We start from the raw sequence: 27,780 nt of genomic DNA, 5'->3' as shown, positions 1-27,780 counted from the left end.
TCTGTCTGCAATGTGGGAGAACTGGGTTCGATCCCTGGTTTGGGAAGATCCCTTGGAAAAGGGAAAGGCTACCCACTCCAGTATTGAGGCCAGGAGAATTCCATGGACTCTATAGTCCATGGGGTGGCAAAGAGTCGGACACGACTGAGTGACTTTCACTTCCCTTCACTTTAGTATCTTCCTGTCGTTGGTTGTTCAAGAGCTAGTTGTGATTTTGGTTCACAAATAAAGATTCTTGCTTACATATATAATGTTTGGTTTTCTTTTTCTATCATTTGCTCTTACATGTTTTCTATCATCATAGCAATTATGTATGATAACTTTATGTTTTTTGTTATCTGATATTAGTCAGTGTCTCTAAAGAAACCTGATTGGATCGTTAGCTTTCTTTCCCTTCCCTCCCTTCCTGGCTTAAAAAGAAAAAAAAGGTAGATAATCTTATATTGAGTTCCTGTTCTCAGCATTTAATGTGTGTATGCTGAGTTGCGTAGTCATGTCCACCTCTTTGAGACACTTTGGACTGTAGCCCGCCAGGCCCCTCTGTCCATGGGTTTCTCCAGGCAAGAATACTGAAGTCGGCTGCCATGCCCTCCTCCAGGGGATCTTCCTGGCCCAGAGATCGAACCCAGGTCTCTCGTGTCTCCTGCTTTGCAGGTGGATTCTTGACCAGCATTTAATACTGCAGCTCAACATATTACGACAGGAGGCTTTCTATAGTGGGGCCACACCTGAGGGACCCCTTTCGGCAGCAGACGTGAAAGCATCTCGGGAGCCACACTAATGTTCTTTACAGCTTTCCACTGTTTTCTGCTCCTCTCCATTTCAGCTGGTGATGGGTGCTCCCCGTTATCAGTGGTTCATCAAAAGAAGATTGTTTTAGCACTTTCCAGAGACATTATATTCCTTGGGAAAAAATCTCTGTGCTGCTGTCAAAAGATGTATTTGTCCCTTGCTTTTTAGCAACTCTTATTCTTTGAACCTTCCCTTTATTATGAGGTAATACTGAATAATACACCCATTTAAAGCATACATTTCAATGGTTTTGATATGTTCAAGTAATTGTGCAACCATCACCACAGTTTTAGAACAGTTTCATGACCCCGCCTGTTCCCCGCCCCCTCCTCGCAGATATCCCATACCTATTGGTAGTTGCATCCTTTCCCCCCAGCCCTAGGCAACCACTGATCTAATTTCGGTCTGTTGTTATGCCTATATGGAACACTTCATATGGATGGAGTCATAAGATATGTGCTCTTTGTGACTAACTGATTTATTTCACATTGTGTTTTAAGGTTTACTTGTTTTGTAGTATCTCATTGGCTTCTGAACTTCACATTTAGCAAGTCTGATTTTTGATGATATTTTATATTGAACTTTTAGTTTGCAGAAATGTTTATTTCTGCAGGTATTAATTGAACATTATGAAATTGATAGAATATTGGCTTTAGAAGTCACTTTTTAAAAATTATAAGTCATTATAATTGCTGGGTTGGAAGAAACACAAGCTAGAATCAAGATTGCCGGGAGAAATATCAATAACTTCAGATATGCAGATGACACCACCCTTATGGCAGAAAGTGAGGAGGAGCTAAAAAGCCTCTTGATGAAAGTGAAAGAGGAGAGCGAAAAAGTTGGCTTAAAGCTCAACATTCAGAAAACGAAGATCATGGCAACCGGTCCCATCACTGCATGGGAAATAGATGGGGAAACAGTAGAAACAGTGTCAGACTTTATTTTTTTGGGTTCCAAAATCACTGCAGATGGTGACTGCAGCCATGAAATTAAAAGACGCTTACTCATTGGAAGAAAAGTTATGACCAACATAAATAGCACATTCAAAAGCAGAGACATTACTTTGCCGACTAAGGTCCGTCTAGTCAAGGCTATGGTTTTTCCTGTGGTCATGTATGGATGTGAGAGTTGGACTGTGAAGAAGGCTGAGCGCCAAAGAATTGATGCTTTTGAACTGTGGTGTTGGAGAAGACTCTTGAGAGTCCCTTGGACTGCAAGGAGATCCAAACAGTCCATTCTGAAGGAGATCAGCCCTGGGATTTCTTTGGAGGGAATGATGCTAAAGCTGGAGCTCCAGTACTTTGGCCACCTCATGCGAAGAGTTGACTCATTGGCAAAGACTCTGATGCTGGGAGGGATTGGGGGCAGGAGGAGAAGGGGATGACCGACAATGAGATGGCTGGATGGCATCACGGACTCGATGGACGTGAGTCTGAGTGAACTCCGGGTGATGGTGATGGACAGGGAGGCCTGGCGTGCTGCAATTCATGGGGTTGCAAAGAGTCGGACACAACTGAGTGACTAAACTGAACTGAACTGAACTGAAAACATTTCAGTCTTCAGAATTTTTACTTAGTAAAACATTTCAGTGTTCTATTTTGCTCATCAATACTTAATATAAAAATTTTGTTTTAAAGTGCTAAGAAATGGTTGGTGTAAAATATATACTCTTGAGAGTCCTTTGGACTGCAAGGAGATCCAACCAATCCATCCTAAAGGAGATCAGTCCTGGGTGTTCATTGGAAGTACTAATGTTGAAACTGAAACTCCAATGCTTTGGCCACCTGATGCGAAGAGCTGACTCATTTGAAAAGACCCTGAGGCTGGGAAAGATTGAGGGCAGGAGGGGAAGGGGACAACAGAGGATGAGATGGTTGGATGGCATCACTGACTCAACGGATATGGGTTTGGGTGGACTCCGGGAGGTGGTGATGGACAGGGAGGCCTGGTATGCTGCAGTTCATGGGGTCGCAAAGAGTCGGACACAACTGAGCAACTGAACTGAACCGAAAAAGTATATATTCTGTAATACCAAGTTTGTGAAGCTATAAAAGTCTTCAGTACCTTAAGTAATTCATATCTAAACAAAATTTTACAGATATAGATTCCCCATTGCCAATTTTAATTTTAAAATTAAAGCTGTGTATTGGTAACTTTTTGTTCCATTACAGATTAGTCAAACTTAGTGATTAAACCAAGAAACATTTGTTTTCCCAGTTTCCATGGATGAGGAATTTGATATTGTCTTAGCTGGGCAGTTCTGGCTCAAGGCTCGTGAGGTTGCAGTCAAGATGTCAGTTGGGGTGCATCTTCTAAAGGCCCGACCTCAGCTGGAGGATCCCTTCCAAGGTTATTGGCTCATGTGGCTCTTGGTTGGAGGCTTCACTTCTTAGCCAAGTGGACCTTTCTGTAGGCTCCTTGGGCATCCTCAAGATGTAGCTGCTGGCTTCCTCCAGAGTGAGTGATCCAGGGGACAGTGAGAAAACAGAAGGCAAAAAGGGTCTTTTATGACCTAGTTTCATAAATTACATACCACTACTCTGCCATGACTGTTGGTCACACAGGCCAATTCTGGTCTAATATGGGAGGAGACTACAAAGGGTTTGAATAGGCGGCGGGGGTCAAGGGACCATCTTGGCTGGCTACTGTGAGTTGGAAAGTTGTCTGACTCCCCAGACTGACAGTCCCAATATAATACGTCAATCATCAGGTAAGGATTAGGTCAACTCTGGTCTTATATGTATTTTTAATATTTGCACGTGTGAACTTAAAGAATATGGCACAGACCATATGAAAATACATTTTTTGGGTGTGTGCTATGTGGAACATCATCAACCGGGGATGGAACTCGTGTTCCCTTCATTGACAGCTTGAAGTCTTAACCACTGGACCACCAGGAAAGACCTGACAATACATTTTATATCTGTGTGTGGATGACAGATTTGAGTCCTAGTGGAATAATCATAGTTCACACAAACATAATGAGGTTGGGCTCTGACATGTCCCTGTATCACTAAGAACTGAATCTTTCGGAACTGTATAAAATCCAAAGGAACACCTGCTACCCTCAACCTCGTTTTCTCAGATTCCCACTTGCACCTTTGTAAACACTGCAGAACTGAACCAACCCTTGTTTAATGGGAAAAAAAAAAACCTTTAGTTTTTTGCCAGCTCCAATTATAATTCTTGGCAAACAACTTCTGTAACTGTGACCTTACTTTTTTTTTGCCTTTATATGCTTCCTTCTATTTTGTAGTCTAGTGGCACACAATTAAAGTACTTCTTGGATCTATGTCTCCCGGATGCAGTCCTAATAAACCCAAAAGATTAATAAATCTTTCCTTATTTCAGGTCTTTGTTTCTGAGATTTTGGTTTCCAATGTGTGTATGTGTGTGTACGAAAGTGAAAGTCACTCAGTCGTGTCCAACTCTTTGCAACCCCATGGACTATATAGTCAATGGAATTCTCCAGGCCAGAATAGTGGAGTGGGTAGCCTTTCCCTTCTCCAGGGGATCTGCCAGACCCAGAAATCGAACTGGGGTCTCCTGCATTGCAGGCAGATTCTTTACCAACTGAGCTATGTTTTAAAAGTTTGTGCATTTAAGGCAAAAATTCAACTTTTGAAAAGAAAATTAGAAATTGTATACTAGCAATCACTAGTCAGTCTTATAAATTGAATCCTGAAGGAGAATTGTAATTAGTAGAGTAACATCTTCACATGATTGAGGAAAGACTGCATCATTATTTTGAAAAAAAAAAAAACAAAAAAAAAAACAAAAAAAACCATGCTGCCTAGTTTGGTAGTCACCAAGCCCTTGACATGTAAACAGTCTAAACTGTGATGTGCTGTAACTCTTAAAATGTCAAGACAGGACTTCCTTTGTGGTCCAGTGGTTGAGAATCTGCCTGCCAATGGAGGGGACATGGGTTTGATCCCCGGTATGGGAAGATCCCACATGCTGAGGGACAACTAAGTCCATGCGCTACAACTACTGAGCCTGTGCTCAGGAATCTGTGCTCAGGAGCCTGTGCTCTGCAACAAGAGAAGCCACTGCAGTGAGAAACCTGAGCACCGCAGCGAGAGAAACAAGGAACTCACAGCACATCCAAAAAAAGAAAAAAAGTTAAGACTCACTACAACAAATTATAAATTATCTCACTAATTCCATTCTCATTACATATTACAGGGATGATGTTCTGGTTGTGGTGGGTTAAATAAAATATGTGAACAGTAATTTCACCAATTCCTTTTCACTTTAATGCACTTCATGTACATGGCTGAAATATCAGACAGGAGATGCTTCCACAACCAGAAGAGGCAGAAAATGCTTTCCAAGAGTTCACTGAATCCTGAAGCATGGCATTATGCTACAGGAATAAACAAACTTATTTCTCATTGGCAAAAACATATTGATTGTAATGGTTCCTATTTTGATTAATAAAGATGCGTTTGAACCTAAACTGAAAAAGATGCACAATGTGAGAGTTGCGAGTTAAGTTTTATTTGGGGCAAAACGAGGACTGCGGCCCGGGAGACAGCATGTCAGGTAGCAGGCCAGGAACTGCCAGCACAGGTCATGCACGACAGCAAGGCCGATGCCCTTGTTGCCTCCAGTGACCAGCGCTATGGGGGTACTGGACATGGACATGGCAGGGTGCACGGGGTCCTTTCCAGTTAGTAGAGCTTACCAGGCTGGTGGCCACCCATAGTGGGGCAGAGTGGGATGCAGAGGCCCATCACAGGCAGAAAAGCCAAGAACTGTGTTGCCAGGTCCAGTGCTGTGACTACTTGAGGAGAACCTGCCCCTTTCCCTCCCTCCTAGGAGGGGCCAGATGTTCCAGAAGGTTCCTAATGACCACTCCTGACTGTACCCCTTTCTGGTGCAGCATCCTGAGCCAAACCAGGACACAGCCCTCTTTTGATCCCACCTCTGAGATACACTGTGGTTTACAGGGTGGAGTGGTGAGCGTCCTCCAAACAAAACTGCTTGGTGAATGGTCATTAGGGGACTAGGGATTCCTGGCAGAGGAATAAAAATCATTAGAGGTGCTACATGCATGCACCTGTAGGTCTCCAAAAAGAGGAAGGAGTACAGTTACTATCTTGTGCTGGGTCCATCAGTTCAGTTCAGTTCAGTCGCTCAGTCATGTCCGACTCTTTGCGACCCCATGAATTGCAGCACGCCAGGCCTCCCTGTCCATCACCATCTCCCGGAATTCACTCAGACTCACGTCCATCGAGTCCAAGATGCCATCCAGCCATCTCATCCTCGGTCATCCCCTTCACCTCCTGCCCCCAATCCCTCCCAAAATCAGAGTCTTTGCCAATGAGTCAACTCTTCACATGAGGTGGCCAAAGTACTGGAGCTTCAGCTTTAGCATCATTCCTTCCAAAGAAATCCCAGGGTTGATCTCCTGGCAGTCCAAGGGACTCTCAAGAGTCTTCTCCAAAACTACAGTTCAAAAGCATCAATTCTTCGGCGCTCAGCTTTTTTCACAGTCCAACTCTCACATCCGTACATGACCACAGGAAAAACCATAGCCTTGACTAGACGAACCTTAGTCGGCAAAGTAATGTCTCTGCTTTTGAATATACTATCTAGGTTGGTCATAACTTTTCTTGCAAGGAGTAAGCGTCCTTTAAATTCATGGCTGCAGTCACCATCTGCAGTGATTCTGGAGCCCCCCAAAATAAAGTCTAACACTGTTTCTACTGTTTCCCCATCTATTTCCCATGAAGTGATGGGACCAGATGCCATGATCTTCGTTTTCTGAATGTTGAGCTCTAAGCCAACTTTTTCACTCTCCTCTTTCACTTTCATCAAGAGGCTTTTTAGCTCCTCTTCACTTTCTGCCATAAGGGTGGTGTCATCTGCATATCTGAAGTTATTAATATTCCTCCCGGCAATCTTGATTCCAGCTTATGTTTCTTCCAGTCTAGCGTTTCTCATGATGTACTCTGCATAGAAGTTAAATAAGCAGGGTGACAATATACAGCCTTGACGTACTCCTTTTCCTATTTGGAACCAGTCTGTTGTTCCAGGTCCAGTTCTAACTGTTGCTTTCTGACCTGCATACAGATTTCTCAAGAGGCAGGTCAGGTGGTCTGGTATTCCCATCTCTTTCAGAATTTTCCACAGTTTATTGTGATCCACACAGTCAAAGGCTTTGGCATAGTCAATAACGCAGAAATAGATATTTTTCTGGAACTCTCTTGCTTTTCCCATGATCCAGAAGATGTTGGCAATTTGATCTCTGGTTCCTCTGCCTTTTCTAAAACCAGCTTGAACATCAGGGAGTTCACAGTTCACGTATTGCTGAAGCCTGGCTTGGAGAATTTTGAGCATTACTTTACTAGCATGTGAGATGAGTGCAATTGTGCGGTAGTTTGAGCATTCTTTGGCATTGCCTTTCTTTGGAATTGGAATGAAAACGGACCTTTTCCAGTCCTGTGGCCACTGTTGAGTTTTCCAAATTTGCTGGCATATTGAGTGCAGCACTTTCACAGCATCATCTTTCAGGATTTGAAACAGCTCAACTGGAATTCCATCACCTCCACTAGCTTTGTTCATAGTGATGCTTTCTAAGGCCCACTTGACTTCACATTCCAAGATGTTCTGGCTCTAGATTAGTGATCACATCATCATGATTATCTGGGTTGTGAAGATCTTTTTTGTACAGTTCTTCCATGTATTCTTGCCACCTCTTCTTAATATCTTCTGCTTCTGTTAGGTCCATACCATTTCTGTCCTTTATCGAGCCCATCTTTGCATGAAATGTTCCCTTGGTATCTCTAATTTTCTTGAAGAGATCTCTAGTCTTTCCCATTCTGCTGTTTTCCTCTATTTCTTTGCATTGATTGCTGAAGAAGGCTTTCTTATCTCCTCTTGCTATTCTTTGGAACTCTGCATTCAGATGCTTATATCTTTCCTTTCCTCCTTTGCTTTTCGCCTCTCTTCTTTTCACAGCATTTGTAAGGCCTCCCCAGACAGCCATTTTGCTTTTTTGCATTTCTTTTCCATGGAGATGGTCTTGATCCCTGTCTCCTGTACAATGTCACGAACCTCATTCCATTGTTCATCAGGCACTCTATCTATTAGACCTAGGTCCTTAAATCTATTTCTCACTTCCAATGTATAATCATAAGGGATTTGATTTAGGTCATACCTGAATGATCTAGTGGTTTTCCCTACGTTCTTCATTTTGAGTCTGAATTTGGTAATAAGGAGTTCATGATCTGAGCCATAGTCTGCTCCTGGTCTTGTTTTTGTTGACTGTATAGAGCTTCTCCATCTTTGACTGCAAAGAATATAATCAATCTGATTTCATTGTTGACCATCTGGTGATGTCCATGTGTAGAGTCTTCTCTTGTGTTGTTGGAAGAGGGTGTTTGCTATGACCAGTGCATTTTCTTGGCAAAACTCTATTAGTCTTTGCCCTGCTTCATTCCATATTCCACGGACAAATTTGCCTGTTATTCCAGGTGTTTCTTGACTTCCTACTTTTGCATTCCAGTCCCCTATAATGAAAAGGACATCTTTTTTGGGTGTTAATTCTAAAAGGTCTTGTAGGTCTTCATAAAACTGTTCAACTTCAGTTTCTTCAGCGTTACTGGTTGGGGCATAGACTTGGATAACTGTGATATTGAATGGTTTGCCTTGGAGATGAACAGAGATCATTCTGTCATTTTTGAGATTGCATCCAAGTACTGTATTTGGACTCTTTTGTTGACCATGATGGCTACTCCATTTCTTCTGAGGGATTCCTGCCCGCAGTAGTAGATATAATGGTCATCTGAGTTAAATTCACCCATTCCAGTCCATTTTAGTTCGCTGATTCCTAGAATGTCGATGTTCGCCCTTGCCATCTCTTGTTTGACCACTTCCAATTTGCCTTGATTCATGGACCTGACATTCCAGGTTTATGCAATATTGCTCTTTACAGCATCGGACCTTGCTTCTATCACCAGTCACATCCACAACTGGTATTGTTTTTGCTTTGGCTTCATCCCTTCATTCTTTCTGGAGTTATTTCTCCACTGATCTCCTGTAGCATATTGGGCACCTAATGACCTGAGGAGTTCCTCTTTTAGTATCCTATCATTTTGCCTTTTCAGGTCCATCAAACCCTCAGAATTGGAATGGTTGCTTCTTCCTAAGATGCAGTGAAATTCCTTAGGGTAACTGCTTCGAACTGTGGTGTTGTAGAAGACTCTTAAGAGTCCCTTGGACAACAAGGAGGTCAAACCGGTCCATCTTAAAGGAATTCAACACTGAATATTCATTGGAAGGACTGATGTTGAAGCTGTAGCTCCAATACTTTGGTCACCTGATGCAAAGAGCTGACTTATTGGAACAGACCCTGATGCTGGGAAAGACTGAAGGCAAGAGGAGAAGGGGGCGACAGAAGATGAAATGTTGGATGGCATCACTGACTCAATGGACATGAGTCTGAGCAAGCTCTAGGAGGTGGAGAAGGACAGGGAAGCCTGGCGTGCTGCAGTCCATGGGGACGCAAAGAGCTGGACATAACTGAGTGACTGAACAACAGTAAACTACTTCTAAGGACATAGGTCTGCCTGCTCTCTTGATAGAAACTTGGCTTTTGACAATAGGTCCTGTGATTAGACTTTCTGTGTGGGCAGGCTATCTGACTCCGGAATTCAGTGTGTCCCATATTGAAGGGTTGTTTATGAACCTCTTACTGTGCAGGGTCATAATTGGAATGCTGTATTTAAAAGTTACATATCCTTAGGTTTGTTGAAAGTGCATACATTTTGATTTGTCTTAGGTCACAGTTAACAACTGGTTTATCACGTGAGCTTTATTTTTCTGGAACTAGGTGCATGATCATTGTGATTCCACTATCCATTTCCAGACTGGCCGGTGGGATGCTGACTGTCGATCTAGACACTGATGATCCTCTGCTGTCATATGGTGCAGGGTGCAGGGGGAGGAAAATACCAGAGTAGTTGAAGGCCTACAGCTGTGAAGTCAACCTGACTTCAGGAAGGGCCCTGCCTTTGCCTTCAGGGGCTGTCACTTTTTACTTCCCCAGGGCTGACAATGAGAGGTGGACAGTGATAGGTCACCATGGCAGAAGGGGCATCAGTACCACATGGAGCTTCTGTGACAGTCTTTGGGGCCTTGGGGAGCCAGACGTAGTTCTGGGCAGCAGGAAGTTTCTCATCAGTGCCCTGGGTGCAGCTGTGCCCCTCTTACAGGGACTCATGACATAGGACAGTTAGCACCTCCAGTGTATTTTCAGCACTATCACAGATATATGGACAATTTACAGCAATCCTATGACTGTTCTCTTCATTTTACAATATAGGAGATACAGTAGATGTAGGATTTTGCTCAAAGTTGCACAGGAAAGGGCAGAACCAGGCTGTTTCAGTTCAAAGATTTTAAACAGAAAGTTGAAAGCATGATAAAGTGGTCGACCAGGTGTCCTCCCAACTAGGTTCAACTGTTATGTTACTCTAGTTATGTGTTCCACTTCTGTGTGTATTTTGCATAACCGTGCTAATGTTGCAGACCTCCTGACACCTCATCCCACAAAAACGACACATTCACCCTGAAGAGATTTGACAGTGATCTCTCATACCCACTCATGCCCACCCGTTCTCAATTTCCCCATTGTCTCAGATTCTTGTAGGATGTTATCTTTCATACCAGCACCCCCTCACATTTCACACATAAAATTGTTTTTTTCCCAGTGAGTTTGGTGTTTACAGGCACCAGAGCAGAGGTTTTGCCCTCATGGTGTGGTCCATGTCATCCTAGAGGCTGGTCAGCTAAAGCTGGCAGACCCAATGTGGCCATGCTCATCGGCTTATATATTGTCTCTGGCTACTTTCTTGGTAAAAGAGGGGAGGTGAACAGTTCTCACAGAGACCACTTGAACCCGAAAACTAACAGTATTTCCCATCTGGCCCTATTGATGAGAATTCTTTCCCCAAGTAGTACTCTCACTTTCCTTGACCTACATTTTGGTCTATTAGACTTCTGAGCTGGTTCGGCATATAATCAGTTGGAACAAACAGACATTGATAAAGAACCATGTATTCAGCTATTAATGTTTATTGATTATTTGTCATCCATTCTTCTTTTATTCCCTGGGATCACATAAGAAATCACAAAAGATCTCACAGAACAGTAGCCATTTCAAAGTGGCTTTGAAATTTACATAGAGGTAGGCATGCTTGATTTTTTTTATGAGGAGATATTTTGAACACTGTGTTTTCTTAGTCTAATCAGGACAGGTAAGCAAGTGGGGCCTATGGGTAGAACTCAGGCATGAATTGCCATTTTGCAACTTTTTTCTCATGGACAAACTGTCCATGGGGCCCCTCGACATCCGAGGGCAGAAAGGCCAAGTACACGGGGGTCTCTATTCCTTCTTCTAGGCTTTTGGGGGCTTTGGATCCCCCCATGTCGGTTCTCACCCACCCTGGGCAGCAGGCATTCAGGAGGATCTTGTCTCCTCCTCTCTGCTCACTCAGTTTCCTGGCTTGGATTCTGGACAGGGCTGTGATGCCAATTTTCGCCACTCCATATGTATTATTATCCGGCCAGCCCTCCTTCGTGTGCACCCCGTTCTTTGTGTCTTCCACGAACTTGTTCATGAGCCCCACCAGCTCCTCCTCCATGATGGTCTCACTTCTCAATTTCTGCTGCAGTTCAGGGCTGCAGCTTTCAAGAGCTTTGAAGCCCCATCCACTAGACATGTTCACCACTCTGCCTAAAATGCAACACAAACCATTACTTGGGAAGGTATGTATGAGAATAATGAATACCCAATTTGCTGAGATGTTGGACTTGATTCCCCCTGGAGAGGCAGTTACCAGTTTCCTATGAGATGAATTAAGACTGTATCTGTGAGTGAAGTATCCACCTGCAGTGTGGGAGACCTGGGTTCGATCCCTGGGTTGGGAAGATCCCCTGGAGAAGGGAACGGCCACCCACTCCAGTATTCTTGTCTGGAGAATTCCAGGGACTGTATAGTCCATGGGGTTGCAAAGAGTCGGACACAGCTGAGTGACTTTCACTTCACTACGAGTGAAGGGCATTAGGCAGTCTTGTAACCTGCCCTAACCATGATTCTAGGGTAACTAAAGAGAAAGACATGGTATAAAGGGGAGGGCAGTGCCCAGATTTCCATAAGAAAATGAAAATGGTATATCGAGGAAAGAGCTCCAAAGGTTGGAGGAGTCCTTACTGCACTCAGGAGCAGACAGCATCTTTTTCTCCAAGGCCTCCTCTGGAACCAGCTGAGGACCTTAGGTCACTTGGGCAGGGCTCTATGCCAGGCCTCTGTTGACCAGCAAAGGGCTGATGGGTTTGTGGATGGTAGTTCCAAGTTGACCAGAGAGCATCAGGTTGAAGGATGGTGAAATTAACTCAGTTCAGAGGGCTGAACTGATGCTCATTTCTCTGGGTTCAGGTTTATATATCAGCTCGGGAGTGGTGACTCAAGTCCTGGATGTATGATGACAGAGGTGGGCAGCAGAAACTAGACTATTTAAGGGACGGTCACATGATACTCTGGGTGTCAGATGGGAAGTTAGGAGGAATTAAAGTACAACTACTTAAGGCTCATCGGAAGAATCACTTCCAAAACTGGAAGGCAGTGGAACCACTGAGTGTTTTCAGGTGTGCTTATTTGAAGTGCTACCTGGCCCCATGAAAGTGAAAGTCGCTCAGTCGTGTCTGACTCTTTGCAACCCCATGGACTATACAGTCCATGGAATTCTCCAGGCCAGAATATTGGAGTGGGTAGCCTATCCCTTCTCCAGTGGCTCTTCCCAGCCCAGGAATCGAACTGGGGCCTGGCCCCATGAGATGAGTGCAAATGGGGTGCTGCAGGAATGCAGAGATGGGATCCTTGTTTATCCGTGCCTCTCCCATTCCTGCTGTATCTGACAGGGTGAGAGAAAAAGTCTCTGCATGGTATGAGTCATATTCTTTGAGCCAAAGGATGGGCACAGAGCAGGTGAGTTGCAGGTAGTAGCCCTGGGAAGGTAGAAAATGTCCCGATGAGGTGAGATGCTGTCTGTGGGCATGGCTCCGTGTAGCCAGCAGTAGATCCTTGGGCCCAAATTGTATTATGGTACTGGAGCAGAGGACACTGCACGATTTGGACTGATGAGCTATATTCCTCAGGCCAGGGAACACACGTTCATGCTCAGAGTAGAGGTTTGATACAGAATTGGGACAGGAAATGAAACTCTGGTTGTCTCAAATATTGGCTTACAGACATTCGTGAGCTTATGCCCACAATCAGCATGATAGGAGCCTTGGAAGAAGCCCCCGGATAGATTCCTCTCTCCTGTGGGGAAGAAGGGGTGTGGAGGATGCCAGGGTGACTCTACAGTCTTTTCCCTACTTCATTTCAACCTTCGTTTTTCTGGCCATACTGTAGTTCTGGGACCCGGCTGCAATTTATGATCTGGAAGTCAGGGGATAACTGGTAAGCAAGAAAGTTAACTATAAATTTAAAGTATAAATTTAAATTCCAAATGGCCCAATGAGATGGACTGTGTCTTCACCTATCTGGCCAATTTGGAGAAACAGCAACTGCAGCTATATTGTCTAGTCAGCAGCTTAGAGAGTCCGCCAGTCTGGGCCTGTGTAACCCGACCTGTGTGCTGGGGGTAGACTAAGGGGAGGCACTTGTTAGGCGAGTATTGATAAGGGCAGTCAGCATGAGCAGTGACGGAACTTAACATCTCTCTGAAGGATGAGAAAGTATGGGTAAAAGTTGATGACATGTGGGGAGTAGGCAGAATGGAATTGAGGATGTTTAAATGGGTTATGCAATAAGAGACATCAGTATTATGCTGAGAGCAGGAGGTGATATCCTCTTTTAGCTCACTTATCCCAGATGCCTGATAGAGTGAAGCAACCTGCAGTCAAGGTCACTCCTGCTTTAGGACCTGCCAAAGTCAAGCATGGATGTAAGAGTTGGAATATAAAGAAAGCTGAATGCCGAAGAATTGATGCTTTTAAACTGTGGCGTTGGAGAAGACTGTTGAGAGTCCCTTGGACTGCAAGGAGATCCAACCAGTCCATCCAAAGGAAATCAGTCCTGAATATTCATTGGAAGTACTGATGCTGAACCTGAAACTTCAATATTTTGATGTGAAGAACTGACTTATCTGAAAAGACCCTGATGCTGGGAAAGATTGAAGGTGGGAGAAGGGGATAACAGAGGATGAGATGACTGGATGGCTTCACTGACTCAATGGACATGAATTTGAGTAAACTCCGGGAGTGGGTGATGAACAGGGAGGCCTGGGATGCTGCAGTCCATGCGGTCACAAAGAGTTGGAAACAACTGAGCAAGTGGACTGAACTGAAAGTCAAGGAGAAGCCCTGGGATGTCTGTGGGATATTTTTGTAAGACGTGGTGATGGATTGAACCAATCGTTAATCACTCAGTGTTTCTCTTGCCAGGTGCAAGAGAGTTGAGTGTTAGTTTTCAGGTCACATGTTCTACCTACTGTCCTGTGATATGGGTTATCACTGGCCTTGCTGGTAATATTCAACTCTCACATGTAAAGGAGCCATAGGAAGATACTGATATGGATGATCAAATGTGATGGGAGATGGAGGTAAAGTCTCTGCAGGGTGTACTACTGATGGAAAATAACTAGTGGATGAAGAACTCGGCATAGCTAACCATGAGCCAGTTTCCATGCTGTAAATGAGTTAAACGCAGAGGTCATTAGGCTGAGCTGGCTCTAATTCCTTGGTGGCCTCTGTAAGCAAACCAAGATGGAAGCCTGAAAATGCCTCAAGGTGACAAAATGGGAACCTAAGGACGGAGAGTCACAAAGAGCCACCTGGGCCAGAAGCTGAAGACAGTCCACAGTTTCCTTACTTTGCTTCAGCCTTTTCTCCACAATAGTCTCTTCCTGAGTGCCTGTCAGGTGGGCCATCCTCACTAATTCTGGTTTGGTGATTTCCCATTCAAAGAGTTCTTTGTCTTAAACTGAAATAATTTTTTTGTGTGTTGCCTCTTTTTCTCTCTTAACAATACTAAATAGACTGCACAAACAGTTTTATGCTAAATAAAAAGCTGAGCGCTGAAGAACTGAGGCTTTTGAAATGTGGTGTTGGAGAAGACTCTTGAGAGTCCCTTGTAGGGCAAGGAGATCCATCCAGTCCATCCTAAAGGAGATCAGTCCTGAGTGTTCATTGATAGGACTGATGCTGAAGCTGAAACTCCAATACTTTGGCCACCTGATGCGAAGAGCTGATTCATTTGGAAAGACCCTGATACTGGGAAAGATTGAGGGCAAGAGGTGAAGGGGATGCCAGAGGATGAGATGGTTGGCTGGCATCACCAACTCAATGGACATGGGTTTGGGTAAACTTCGGGAGGTGGTGATGGACAGGGAGGCCTGGCAGGCTGTGGTCCATGGGGTCACAAAGGGTCAGACACGACTGAGCGACTGAACTGAACTGAAGGTACAAGTAGCTGTTGATCAAGGCAAGAATCAAGTTATATCACTAAGGTGGTTGAACCTAGAGCCTACTGTACAGAGTGAAGTAAGTCAAAAAGGGAAAGATGAATATTGTGTATTAAGGCAGGTGTATGGAAAGTAGAAAGGTGGTACTGATGAGCCTATTTGCAGGGCAGCAGTGGAGACGTGGACGTAGAGAACAGACTTGTGCATACAGTAGGGGAAGGAGAGGGTGGGAGGAGCTGAGAGAGGATCACAGAAACACACACATTGCCACATGCAAAATATGTAGCTCAATCGGACTCAACCTCGGCTTTTTATCAGAGGCAAGAGCTCTGTGCACACATCTCGGGTACCAAGGATGTTTGTTTTCATGGTCACTTCTGCCTGAATTGCAATCGGTATGGGATCACCAACTTTTAGGATAGAAAAGGAATAGGGCTTGACACCACCCTTATGGAAGAAAGTGAAGAGGAGCTAAAAAGCCTCTTGATGAAAGTGAAAGAGGAGAGCAAAAAAGTTGGCTTAAAGCTCAACATTCAGAAAATGAAGATTGTGGCATCTGGTTCCATCACTTCATGGGAAATAGATGGGAAAACAGTAGAAACAATGTCAGACTTGATTTTTGGGGGCTCCAAAATCACTGCAGATGGTGACTGCATCCATGAAATTAAAAGACACTTACTCCTTGGAAGAAAAGTTATGACCAACCTAGATAGTATATTCAAAAGCAGAGACATTACTTTGCCGACTAAGATCCGTCTTGTCAAGGCTATGGTTTTTCCTGTGGTCATGTATGGATGTGAGAGTTGGACTGTGAAGAAGGCTGAGCACCGAAGAATTGATGCTTTTGAACTGTGGTGTTGGAGAAGACTCTTGAGAGTCCCTTGGACTGAAAGGAGATCCAACCAGTCCATTCTGACGGAGATCAACCCTGGGATTTCTTTTGAAGGAATGATGCTAAAGCTGAAGCTCCAGTACTTTGGCCTCCTCATGCGAAGTATTGACTCACTGGAAAAGACTCTGATGCTGGGAGGGATTGGGGGCAGGAGGAGAAGGGGACAACCGAGGATGAGATGGCTGGATGGCATCACCGACTCGATGGATGTGAGTCTGAGTGAACTCCGGGAGACGGTGATGGACAGGGAGGCCTGGCGTGCTGCCATTCATGGGGTCGCAAAGAGTCGGAGTCGACTGAGCGACTGAACAGAACTGAACTGAATAACCACAAGCCATAAGGTAAAAATGCTTACTTGACACAGTGCTTTGTCCGTGAACTCTGTTTTCATCTAGTAATGTTTGGTGTTAGTGAACGGTATTGCACCAATGGGTGTTTCGTGGTTTGATAATGCTGTATAGTTACATAAGATGGCATCATCAGGGGAGGCTGAGTGAAAGAAGCCCATATGACCTCCTGTGTACCACTCTGCAATTTTAAATTGGTTTCAGAAGTTAAAAATTCACCCAACTCAACCAAAGTTCAGTGAAATCAATACTGCGAAAATCTGGGCACTGTCCTTTACCCTGGTCAAAGCTATTGCAAGGCCTTCTTGCTGGAAAAGCTTGTAATCATGGAGGACCTGCTCTCCCTGTGACCTCTGGCCTGTGCTCCATCCCTAGGGAGGGGGTTCTAGATCCCTCAGCGGAGGTTCAGGCAGTAGCCCTGCCCTGCCCCATCTGGCTCGCCCAACAGTGGCTGTAACCTCCCCCCAGCTCCCACCCACTTACTCTTGAAGGCAATGGCTGTGTTGTTGACCAGCACGTTGAGGCCCCCATACTCCTTGTGCAGAAAGTCGCACAGGGTGCGGATGCTCTGCAGGTCAGTGATGTCCAGCTGGTGGAAACGGGGGCTCAGGCCCTCCGCCTGCAGCTGCTACATGGCCACCCGACCCCACGCCTTGTCCCGCGCCGTGAGCACCATGTCCCTCCAGGGAACCGCCAACACAAGTCACACACAATGGCAAAATGAGGCCCTTGTTGGCCCCGGTGACCAGCGCCCCGCAGGTTGAGGACATGCCTGGTGAACAGGGCCCTTTGGAGTAGAGCTGACAAGGCTGGAGACCCACAAGGTGGCGCGGCGTGGGATGTGGACACCCGTCACAGTCCAGAAGGCAAAGAACTGTGTCCTAGGATCCAGTGAGGTGACTAGTTGAGAAGGAGGAGGCCCTGTCTTCTCCTGCTTAAGGAGGGATCAAATGTTCCATAAGGTTACTAAACACCACTCCGGGCTCCACATCTTTCCTTGTGCTGTATCCTGAGCCAAAAAAGAGGACCCAGCGCTCTTTTTCTTTAAACTTTTATTTTATATTGGAGGACAGGGCTTCCCTGGTGGCTGGGACAGTAAAGAATCTGCCTGCAATGGGGGGAGACCCAGGTTTGATCCCTGGGTTGGCAGGATGCCCTGGAGAAATAAATGGCAACTGACTCCAGTATTCTTGCCTGGGAAATCCCATGGACAGAGGAGCCCAGTGGGCCACAGTCCATGGAACTGCAGACAGCTGTCCATGGAACTGCAAAGAGCTAGACAGGACTGGGCGACTAACACCTTCATAGCTGATTGACAACGCTGTCAGCTGTCACCACAGTTTCATGTGGACAGCACAGGGACTCAGCCACACATCTTCATGTATTGGTTCTTTACTATCTCCCCTCCTTCCTAGACTGTCACATAACACTGAGCATGTTTCCCTGTGTTAGGGAGTAGTATCCTGTTGGATTTTGGCTCTAGGTCATCCAGGAAGGGGGCAGAGCCAGGACTCTCTGGTTCCAGATGTTTGTCCTGAAAAATTTTAAATAGAAAAATGGAACTAATACTAGACACCCACATGTCCACCAAACTAGCTTCAGCTATTATGAATAATGGAGCAGATTCACCATGTAAAAGTTTGCACAAGTGCACATTTATAAAGAATTGTTTATTTTTATTATTTGTCATCCATCCCACTTTTCCTCCCCTGGGATCACAGAAGAAATCAGAAAACTCTTTACAACATTAGCAGCCATCTCCCAGTGAGAACTTGATCTGCAAATTTTGATTCCTTTTTCTTTTGTTCTGCATAGGGATAATTTTGTCAGTGTATGTTTGGTGAATCCGGGACAGCAATATAAACAGACCCATGGGTGGAGCTGTGAGTGAGCTCACCACTGCACAACTTCTTTCTCATGGACAAACTGTCCATGAGGCCCTTTGGCATCTGAGGGCAGAAGGGCCAAGTACACGGGGGTCTCTGCTCCTTCTTCTGGGCTTTTGGGGGCTTTGGGTCCCCCCATGTCAGTTCTCACCCACCCTGGGCAACAGGCATTCAGAAGGATCTTGTCGTCTCCTCTCTGCTCACTCAGTTTCCTGGCGTGGATTCTGGACAGGACCGTGACTCCGATTTTCGTCACTCCATATGCGGTATCGGGCCAGCCCTCCTTCCTGTGCACCCCGTTCTTTGTGTCTTCCACAAACTTGTTCATGAGCCCCACCAGCTCCTCCTCTGTGATGGTCTCACTTCGAAACTTCTGCTGCAGTTCAGGGCTGCATTTCTTTAGAGAGCTGACACTGACAGAGCTGGATACATTCACCACTCTGCCTAAAATACAACACAGAGCAGTGCACAGAAAGGTGAGTGAGCACAAGAAGGATGAATCCCTACTGGGGACAGGACTGCCCTCTTGAAAGAGGACGTTAGGGAAAGAAGGGAATGTACTTGGGAGGGGGTTGCTGAGTGGGTTTCATCTGTTTCATTAGTATAAGGAACAACATGTGACTTGTAATGTTTTTAAAAATCAAGATACATCTAATTATATTAGAAATTACCGGAATGAAATATTTCACTCAAACTCAATAAATAAGTCATGACCAAAGGAAGAAGTCTGTGAATCTACTATGCAGAATGACTTGTGAAAATTATTTTCAAAACTCAACCACTTCAAGTCTTTGGAAATGCTCCCTAGGGCATACAGCAAATGAACCTCTTCTTCCAGACTCTCTCCAAGAACTCAGGTGAAAACAGAGAGCATCTAGTTCAGCCGTGACTGCTCCTTCCTATCCTCCTTTCTGACCATAACAATGGAAACTTCACTCTGCGGTGCTGCATCTGAGACGCAGGGCTCCCTCCCTGCCAAGGGCTGTGGGATCTTCCCACGATGGGGATGACATCAGCGTTTCTCATCCTGTTCCTCAGCTACCTGCTGCAGAGGTTCAGTTGCTGGTAAGTGTACCTAGGAGGTTAGGACTTCCTTCTCCAACCCAGTCTTCACTCGTGGGACCAAGGCTCTAACCTCGAGCTGGGCATCCTGAGAATGCCCCGAGACTATCACTGGTCATAGCAAACACCCTCTTTTAACAGCACAAGAGACGACTCTACACCATTTGGACATCACCAAATGGCTGGTCAATACTGAAATCAAATTGATGACATTCTTTGCAGCCAAAGATGGAGAAACTGTATACAGTCAGCACAAACAAGACCTTGAGCTGACTGAGGCTCAGACCATCAACTCTTCATATCAAAATTCAGGCTTTGACTAAAGAAAGTGGGGATAACCATTAGGCCGGTCAACCATGACTTAAGTCCAGTTTCCCATGAATATACAGTGCAGCCAATGAATAGATTCAAGTGATTCGATCTAGTAAACAGAGTTCCTGAGGAACTATGGACAGATGCCCCTAATAGTGCACTGGAGGCAGGGAACAAAACCATCCTAAAGAAGAAGAAATTCAAGAAGGCAAAGTGGTTGTCTGAGGAGGCTTTCCAAGTAACTGAGGAAAGAAGAGAAGCGAAAAGCAAGGGAGAAAGGGAAAGGATCACCCAAGTGAATGCAGAGTTCCAGAGAATAGCAAGGAGAGACAAGAAGGCCTTCTTCCATGAACAATGCAAAGAAATAGAGGAAAACAACAGAAAGGGTAAGACTAGAGATCTCTCCAAGAAAATCAGAAATATCAAAGGAACATTTCATCCAAAGATGGGTATAATAAAGGACAGAAGTGGTAAAGACTAACAGAAGCTGAAGAGAAAGCACCAGAAGAATATCCACCTCTGCTTCACTGACTACACTAAAGCCTGTGACTGTGTGGGTCATAACAAACTGCGGAAAGCTCTTAAAGAGACAGGAATACCAGACTTTACCTGTGTCCTGAGAAACCTGTTTGCGGGCTATGAAGCAGCAGTTAGAACCCTGTATGGAACAACTGACTGGTTGAGAAAGGAATACGACAAGGCTCCCTATTGTCAGCGTGTTTAACTTTTACCCAGAGCACTTCATGTGAAATTCCGGGCTGGACAAGTTAACAAGCTGGAAATCAAGATTGTGGGAGAAATATTAACAACCTCAGATATGCAGATGGTCTCTAATGGTAGAAAGCGAAGCGGAACTAAAGAGCCTCTTGATGAGGGTGAAGGAGGAGCTTGAAAGAGCCCGCTTAACACTCAGTATTTAAAAAATGAAGATCGTGGCATCTGGTCCCATTAGCTCATGGCAAATAGGAAGGCAAGAGGAAGAAGCAGTGGCAGAGCTCCTCTTCCTGGGCTCTGAAACCACTGAGGATGCTGAAGGCAGCCATGAAATCAGATGAGAGCTGCTTGGGAAGAAAGCTATGACAAACGTAGACAGGCTGTTAGAAAGCAAAGATATCACCTCGGAGAATCAGGGGACACTTAGGAGCTGACTTATGACGTCCTAGTGAACCAAGTCTTTGAAGAAGCAGCACCTCCCAGAACAAGCGGACGGGAGACAGGTTAGAAGCTGAGTGTAAACTGTAAACACCCTTACTCAATCTCTAGGCACTCTCTGAATCCTTTTTAAAGTATCTGCTTGTCTTACTTTGTGTGTTTAATGGGTGGAGGTTCCCCTCCTGGCCCCTTACTTCAGGGTAAACATTACAGTAGTTTACCCTATAGGAATGAGTTTGTTTTGTCCAGAACACCAAGCACACTGCAGGGCAGTTATCAGATTAGAGATCTCTATTAGCCACACTAGGGCTTGAACTTCACACTTGCAGGATTTATGGGAGGGGCAGTGAACCTGCCAAGAAAGAAAAGGATTCAAGAAGGGCAGGGGGTCCCTTAGGAGGGTTTACAAATGTCTAGAAACAACAGCTGAGGGCCTGTTTGTAGAGCTGGGATGGGCCAGACGGCTGGGGAGAAACTCAGCTGGACGAATTTAGGAACTGGTAGTGACAATAAGTGGGCAGGCTTACCTCCCACTTATGGGCAGGGTGCCCTCCAGGTTCCTGGTGGGTGAATGATGGGATTAGTTACCAAGATGTTTTGGGGAAAGGGTGAGTCTTTGGGAGGAAGGGGACTAATGAACTGGTGGTGGTGCAGGCTCCACTAGGCTGAGTAAGAGGGGGACAGGGGAGAGGGAAGGTCTGGGAAGGACTCCTGACGGAACTGCCCCTGTGATGGGCACAGAGCAACCTAAGGGCCTCTTGGAGGAGGAAACCTCTGAGCTCAGATGGGAAAGAGAAGAAAGAGCCAGATGAGCAAAAAGCAGGTGGACAGACAGCACCAAGGACCTGGGCAGTATGTCGAGGGACCTCAGGGTACAGGACACCCGTCTGGGTGGAGACATGGTGGAGGCCAGTGAGGCTGAGCAGGAGCGGCAGGAGCCTGTAGATGAGACCAGAGCCAGGTGGACCCAGATCTTGCCAGAAGCACTGCAGTCTAGGGTCCAATCAGACTCACCTTGAGGTTTTATCAGAGGCAGGAGCTCTGTGCACACATCTCTGGTGCCAAAGAAGTTTGTTTTCATAGTCACCTCTGCTTGAATGTGAAATGGTGTGGTATCAGCAGCTTTCAAGAGAAGAGCAAAGTGGAGTCAAGAAACAGTTCTCTCCCGGTAACATTCCATAAGATATCTCTCATGAATTTTGTGTACAACTAGTGAAGGTAAAAACCGGTTGAATTTTGTGCACAATACAGTCAGTATTGTACCCGTGTGAATTTCCCAGTTTGATAGCGAAGCATAGTTTTGTAGGAACGCACCACTGGCACGGCCCTGTACAAAGGGTGCACGCATGGGACCTCTGTGGATAGAAAGGGGCTGTGGCGTAACCTGGAAAAGGGGCCCAGGATTCTGGGCCAGAGAAACTGAAAGTTCTCTCCTTCCAGAGAGCAGCCAATTCCTCGCAGTTCCTCTAGCCGCTCCCCTTCCCCTTTCCTTTCTCCTTCTCTAGGGAGTCATTCTGGACCCCACAGGCGGGAGAAGCCCCTCTACAGACTGGACCGAGATGCTCAGAGCGGGTGACCGCGTCTCCTGGAGCGCCCAGCCGCTTCTTACTCTTGAAGGCGACGCCCGCGTTGTTGACCAGCACGTCGAGGCCCCCGTACTCCTTGCTCAGGAAGTCGCGCACGGCGCGGATGCTCTGCCGGTCATCGATGTCCAGCTGGTGGAAACGGGGGCTCAGGCCCTCTGCCTGCAGCTGCTGCACGGCCGCCCGACCCTGCGCCTCGTCCGGCGCCGTGAGCACCACATCCCCCTGGAACTGCCGGCACAGTTCACGCACGATGGCGAAGCCGACGCCCTTGCTGGCCCCGGTGACCAGTGCTACGCGGGTGGAGGACGACATGGGCGGTGTGCAGGACTTCGGGGTGCCTTCAGAAGGGAACCGCGCCTCTCGGTCTCTGAGCTAGACGCAGTGCACCGAGTGATCACCCGCAGGAATCACCCCGGGGCGCCTGGGCTGAGCGCTCAAGCGCAGATGCAGGCTCCGCCCTTCGGGGCTGGGCTCGCTCCTGACCCTAGGCGGGGCAGGGCACTTAGAGCGGGGCCACCTGCAGAGTTTTCAGAGCAGTCCTGCTGAAAAGTTGCTGCTGGCAATTTGCAGCCTGGAAGCAGAGCATCATTCTGATTGGTCATGTTCTCTACGTTTAAACAGACCCATCCTCATGGTTGGAAGGCATCACCGACTCAATGGGCATGAGTTTGAGTAAACTCGGGGAGTTGGTGATGGACAGGGAGGCCCGACGGGCTGCAGCCTGTGGGGTCGCAAAGAGTCGGACATCACTGACTAACTGAACTGAAATGAACGGAACTGAAGTCAAGGAGAAGCCCTGGGATGTCTGTGGGATATTTTTGTAAGATGTGGTGATGGACTGAACCAATCATTAATCACTGAGTGTTTCTCTTGCCAGGTGCCAGCATCTGTTGAGTGTTAGTTTCCAGGTCACATGTTCTACCTACTGTCCTGTGATATGGGTTATCACTGGCCTTGCTGGTAATATTCAACTCTCACATGTAAAGGAGCCATAGGAAGATACTGATACAGATGATCAAGTGTGATGGGAGATGGAGGTAAAGTCTCTGCAGGGTGTACTACTGATGGAAAATAACTAGTGGATGAAGAACTCGGCATAGCTAACCATGAGCCAGTTTCCATGCTGTAAATGAGTTAAACGCAGAGGTCATTAGGCTGAGCTGGCTCTAATTCCTTGGTGGCCTCTGTAAGCAAACCAAGATGGAAGCCTGAAAATGCCTCAAGGTGACAAAATGGGAACCTAAGGACTGAGAGTCACAAAGAGCCACCTGGGCCAGAAGCTGAAGACAGTCCACAGTTTCCTTACTTTGCTTCAGCCTTTTCTCCACAATAGTCTCTTCCTGAGTGCCTGTCAGGCGGGCCATCCTCACTAATTCTGGTCTGGTGATTTCCCATTCAAAGAGTTTTTTGTCTTAAACTGAAATAATTTTTTTGTGTGTTGCCTCTTTTTCTCTCTTAACAATACTAAATAGACTGCACAAACAGTTTTATGCTAAATAAAAAGCTGAGCGCTGAAGAACTGAGGCTTTTGAAATGTGGTGTTGGAGAAGACTCTTGAGAGTCCCTTGTAGGGCAAGGAGATCCATCCAGTCCATCCTAAAGGAGATCAGTCCTGAGTGTTCATTGATAGGACTGATGCTGAAGCTGAAACTCCAATACTTTGGCCACCTGATGCGAAGAGCTGATTCATTTGGAAAGACCCTGATACTGGGAAAGATTGAGGGCAAGAGGTGAAGGGGACGCCAGAGGATGAGATGGTTGGCTGGCATCACCAACTCAATGGACATGAGTTTGGGTAAACTTCGGGAGGTGGTGATGGACAGGGAGGCCTGGCGGGCTGTGGTCCATGGGGTCGCAAAGAGTCAGACACGACTGAGCGACTGAACTGAAGGTACAAGTAGCAGTTGATCAAGGCGAGAATCAAGTTATATCACTAAGGTGGTTGAACCTAGAGCCTACTGTACAGAGTGAAGTAAGTCAGAAAGGGAAAGATGAATATTGTGTATGGAAAGTAGAAAGGTGGTACTGATGAGCCTATTTGCAGGGCAGCAGTGGAGACGTGGACGTAGAGAACAGACTTGTGCACACAGTGGGGGAAGGAGAGGGTGGGAGGAGCTGAGAGAGGATCACGGAAACACACACATTGCCACATGCAAAATACATAGCCGGGGGCATTTGCTGTGTGACTCAGGGAGATCAAGCCAGTGCTCTGCGTAAACTAGAGGGGTGGATGGGGTGGGAGGTGGGAGAGGTTCAGGAAGGGGGGGACATATGTACCCCTGTAGCTGATTCATGTTGATGTATGGCAGAAACCAGCACCATACTGCAAAGCAACTATCTTCTGATAAAAATTGAAAACAAATTAGTATCAATAGAAACACATGGAAATGGAAGTAGTGGCTTTAGAAGCCCGAATATCTGTTGCTCTCAAATCCTCCAACCCCACTCTGGCTGCTCCCAATGAGAGATGTTATTTCTGCACTCTTTCTGTATCTGTTAAATAAAATCTATGCTAAACTTAGATGCTTGATGATCCCTTTGATGTAAGGGAGCCTTAGTGAAGGTCCAGAGGGTGTTCTCCATAAGTAAAGGGCTAAGCTTGGCCAGAGGAAGCTTCAGCCCTATTCCAGGACATCTGGGAGGTGTTAGTGAAGCCTGACTGTCCTTGCCTGAGAAGACTGTCCTCAATTACTTGTTCGAGGGTCAGGTTACCTAATTCATGTTCACGTATGAGTATGGTGGGGGCCTAGGCCTACCTGATATCAGCTGGACCCCTGGAGGGGCCGGAGAGCAGGTCCAGCCACGAGGGCAGTGGGCCATGCCTGCGTGACCACCCCTCACCGAGAACCCTGGACATCAATGCTGGGTCGAGCCTGCTGCTTGGTAAAACCCCTTGTGTCTGACACCGGCTCTTTGGGGGAGAAATACGTGGTGGCCCAAGGATCTGCAGGGAGACGTCAAGTCACTGCTCCATACTGGGCTTTCGTAGACCCTGGGCCATGAGACCTTAACCACTGCTGAAATGAGTAGCTGTCCACTTTTCTAACATCGTGTCCTTTTGAATATAATAGCTTTTTGCGAGTTCTCGGTCCTTACAGTGAATTATTGAATTGAGGATGCTCTGGGGACTTCCTGAACCTTAATGACTGAAGTATGTATACTTGGTTTAGCATCTAGAAACCAGTATTGCTAATACACCACATCAGTGCCATAGGAGAAACACTCTGGTGGCCGGGAGCAGAGAAGTCTTCAGGGGTCTAATGAATGTGGTAGTATGAGCACCACAAACCCAAATCAGGTCACTCTGAGAGGGACACGGGAGAGAGAAGGTCTGGGAAAGACTCCTGAGAGGACACCCTCCCCACCACCCCCCCCCGCCGCCACCGTGATGGGCATGGAGCACGTGAAGGGCCTCTTGGAGGAGACCTTTGAACTAAGATGGGAAAGAGAAGAGCGAGCCAAATGTGCATGGACAGAGAGCACCAACGACTCAGGCAGGGTGTAGCGGGCCCAGAGGCCATAGGGCAACCTGCCGAGCGAGCACACAGGGGGAAGTCAGTGCAGCTGAGAAGGATGAGACCAGATGCAGGTGGGCGCCGATCTTGCCAGAAACCTGCAGTTTGGGCTCAATCGGACTCAACCTCGGCTTTTTATCAGAGGTAAGAGCTCTGTGCACCTATCTCGGGTACCAGGGACGTTGTTTTCAGGGTCACTTCTGCCTGAATTGCAATCTGTGGGATCACCAGCTTTTAGGATAGAAAAAGAATAGGGCTAATAACCACAAGCCATATGGTAAAAATGCTTACTTGACACAGTACTTTTTCCATGAACTCTGTTTTTGTCTAGTAATGTTTGGTGTTAGTGAACGGTACTGCACCAATGGGTGTTTTGTGGTTTGATAATGCTGTATAGTTACATAAGATGGCATCATCAGGGGAGGCTGAGTGAAAGAAACCCATATGACCTCCTGTGTACCACTCTGCAATTTTAAATTGGTTTCAGAAGTTAAAAATTCACCCAACTCAACCAAAGTTCAGTGAAATCAATACTGCGAAAATCTGGGCACTGTCCTTTACCCTGGTCAAAGCTATTGCAAGGCCTTCTTGCTGGAAAAGCTTGTAATTGTGGAGGACCTGCTCTCCCTGTGACCTCTGGCCTGTGCTCCATCCCTAGGGAGGGGGTTCTAGATCCCACAGCGGAGGTTCAGGCTGTAGCCTTGCCCCGCCCCGCCCTGCCTGGCTCCCCTCACAGTGGCTGTAACCACCCCCCAACACACACCCCGCCAGATCCCACCCACTTACTCTTGAAGGCAATGCCCGCGTTGTTGACCAGCACATTGAGGCCCCCGTACTCCTTGTGCAGGAAGTCGCGCAGGGCGCGGATGCTCTGCAGGTCAGTGATGTCCAGCTGGTGGAAACGGGGGCTCAGGCCCTTGGCCTGTAGCTGCTGCACAGCCGTCCGACCCCGCGCCTCGTCCTGCGCTGTGAGCACCACGTCCCCCGGGAACCGCCAACAGAGGTCACGCACGATGGCAAAACCGAGGCCCTCGATGGCCCCGGTGACCAGGGCCAAGCGGGTAGAGGACATGCCCGGTGTGCAGGGCCCTTTGGAGTAGAGCTGACAAGGCTGGAGACCCACAAGGTGGCGTGGTGTGGGACGGGGAGGCCCGTCAGTCCAGAAGGCAAAGAACTGTGTCCTAGGATCCAGTGAGGTGACTAGTTGAGAAGGAGGAGGCCCTGCCTTCTTCTCCTGCTTAAGGAGGGATCAAATGTTCCATAAGGTTACTAAACACCACTCCAGGCTCCACATCTTTCCTTGTGCTGTATCCTGAGCCAAAAAAAGGACCCAGCGCTCTTTTTCTTTAAACTTTTATTTTATATTGGAGGACAGGGCTTCCCTGGTGGCTGGGACAGTAAAGAATCTGCCTGCAATGGGGGGAGACCCAGGTTTGATCCCTGGGTTGGCAGGATCCCCTGGAGAAATAAATGGCAAGTATTCTTGCCTGGGAAATCCCATGGACAGAGGAGCCCAGTAGGCCACAGTCCATGGAACTGCAGACAGCTGTCCATGGAACTGCAAAGAGCTAGACAGGACTGGGCGACTAACACCTTCATAGCTGATTGACAACGCTGTCAGCTGTCACCACAGTTTCATGTGGACAGCACAGGGGTTCAACCACACATCTTCATGTATTGGTTCTCTACAATCTCCCCTCCCTCCCAGGCTGCCACATAACACTGAGCATGTTTCCCTGTGTTAGGGAGTAGTATC

General features: G+C 46.7%; 2 protein-coding genes and 1 pseudogene across 2 annotated transcripts; all 3 read right to left on the bottom strand.

Annotated features, from left to right (window-relative positions):
- Window positions 1-10,862: 10,862 nt before the first annotated feature.
- Window positions 10,863-17,281, bottom strand: LOC138427800 (carbonyl reductase [NADPH] 1-like; annotated as a pseudogene).
- Window positions 17,282-18,162: 881 nt separating this feature from the next.
- On the bottom strand, window positions 18,163-23,064 carry LOC138427791 (carbonyl reductase [NADPH] 1-like). The gene is made up of 3 exons (XM_069567774.1): window positions 22,533-23,064; window positions 21,938-22,045; window positions 18,163-18,841 (listed from the first exon to the last, which is right to left on the bottom strand). The coding sequence occupies exons 1-3, from the start codon at window positions 22,819-22,821 to the stop codon at window positions 18,405-18,407; spliced, it is 834 nt and encodes a 277-aa protein (XP_069423875.1). The 5' UTR covers window positions 22,822-23,064; the 3' UTR covers window positions 18,163-18,404.
- A 2,282-nt stretch (window positions 23,065-25,346) lies between these two features.
- On the bottom strand, window positions 25,347-27,188 carry LOC138444853 (carbonyl reductase [NADPH] 3-like). The gene is made up of 2 exons (XM_069598458.1): window positions 26,811-27,188; window positions 25,347-25,453 (listed from the first exon to the last, which is right to left on the bottom strand). Exons 1-2 carry the CDS (start codon window positions 27,094-27,096, stop codon window positions 25,347-25,349), a joined length of 393 nt encoding a protein of 130 aa, XP_069454559.1. The 5' UTR covers window positions 27,097-27,188.
- Window positions 27,189-27,780: the final 592 nt, after the last annotated feature.

Source organism: Ovis canadensis, chromosome 1, assembly GCF_042477335.2.
Source record: "Ovis canadensis isolate MfBH-ARS-UI-01 breed Bighorn chromosome 1, ARS-UI_OviCan_v2, whole genome shotgun sequence".
In the NCBI taxonomy this organism is placed as follows: domain Eukaryota; kingdom Metazoa; phylum Chordata; class Mammalia; order Artiodactyla; family Bovidae; genus Ovis; species Ovis canadensis.
Note: the sequence above shows the minus strand (reverse complement) of the source record. Positions and strands in the feature narration are given on the sequence as shown.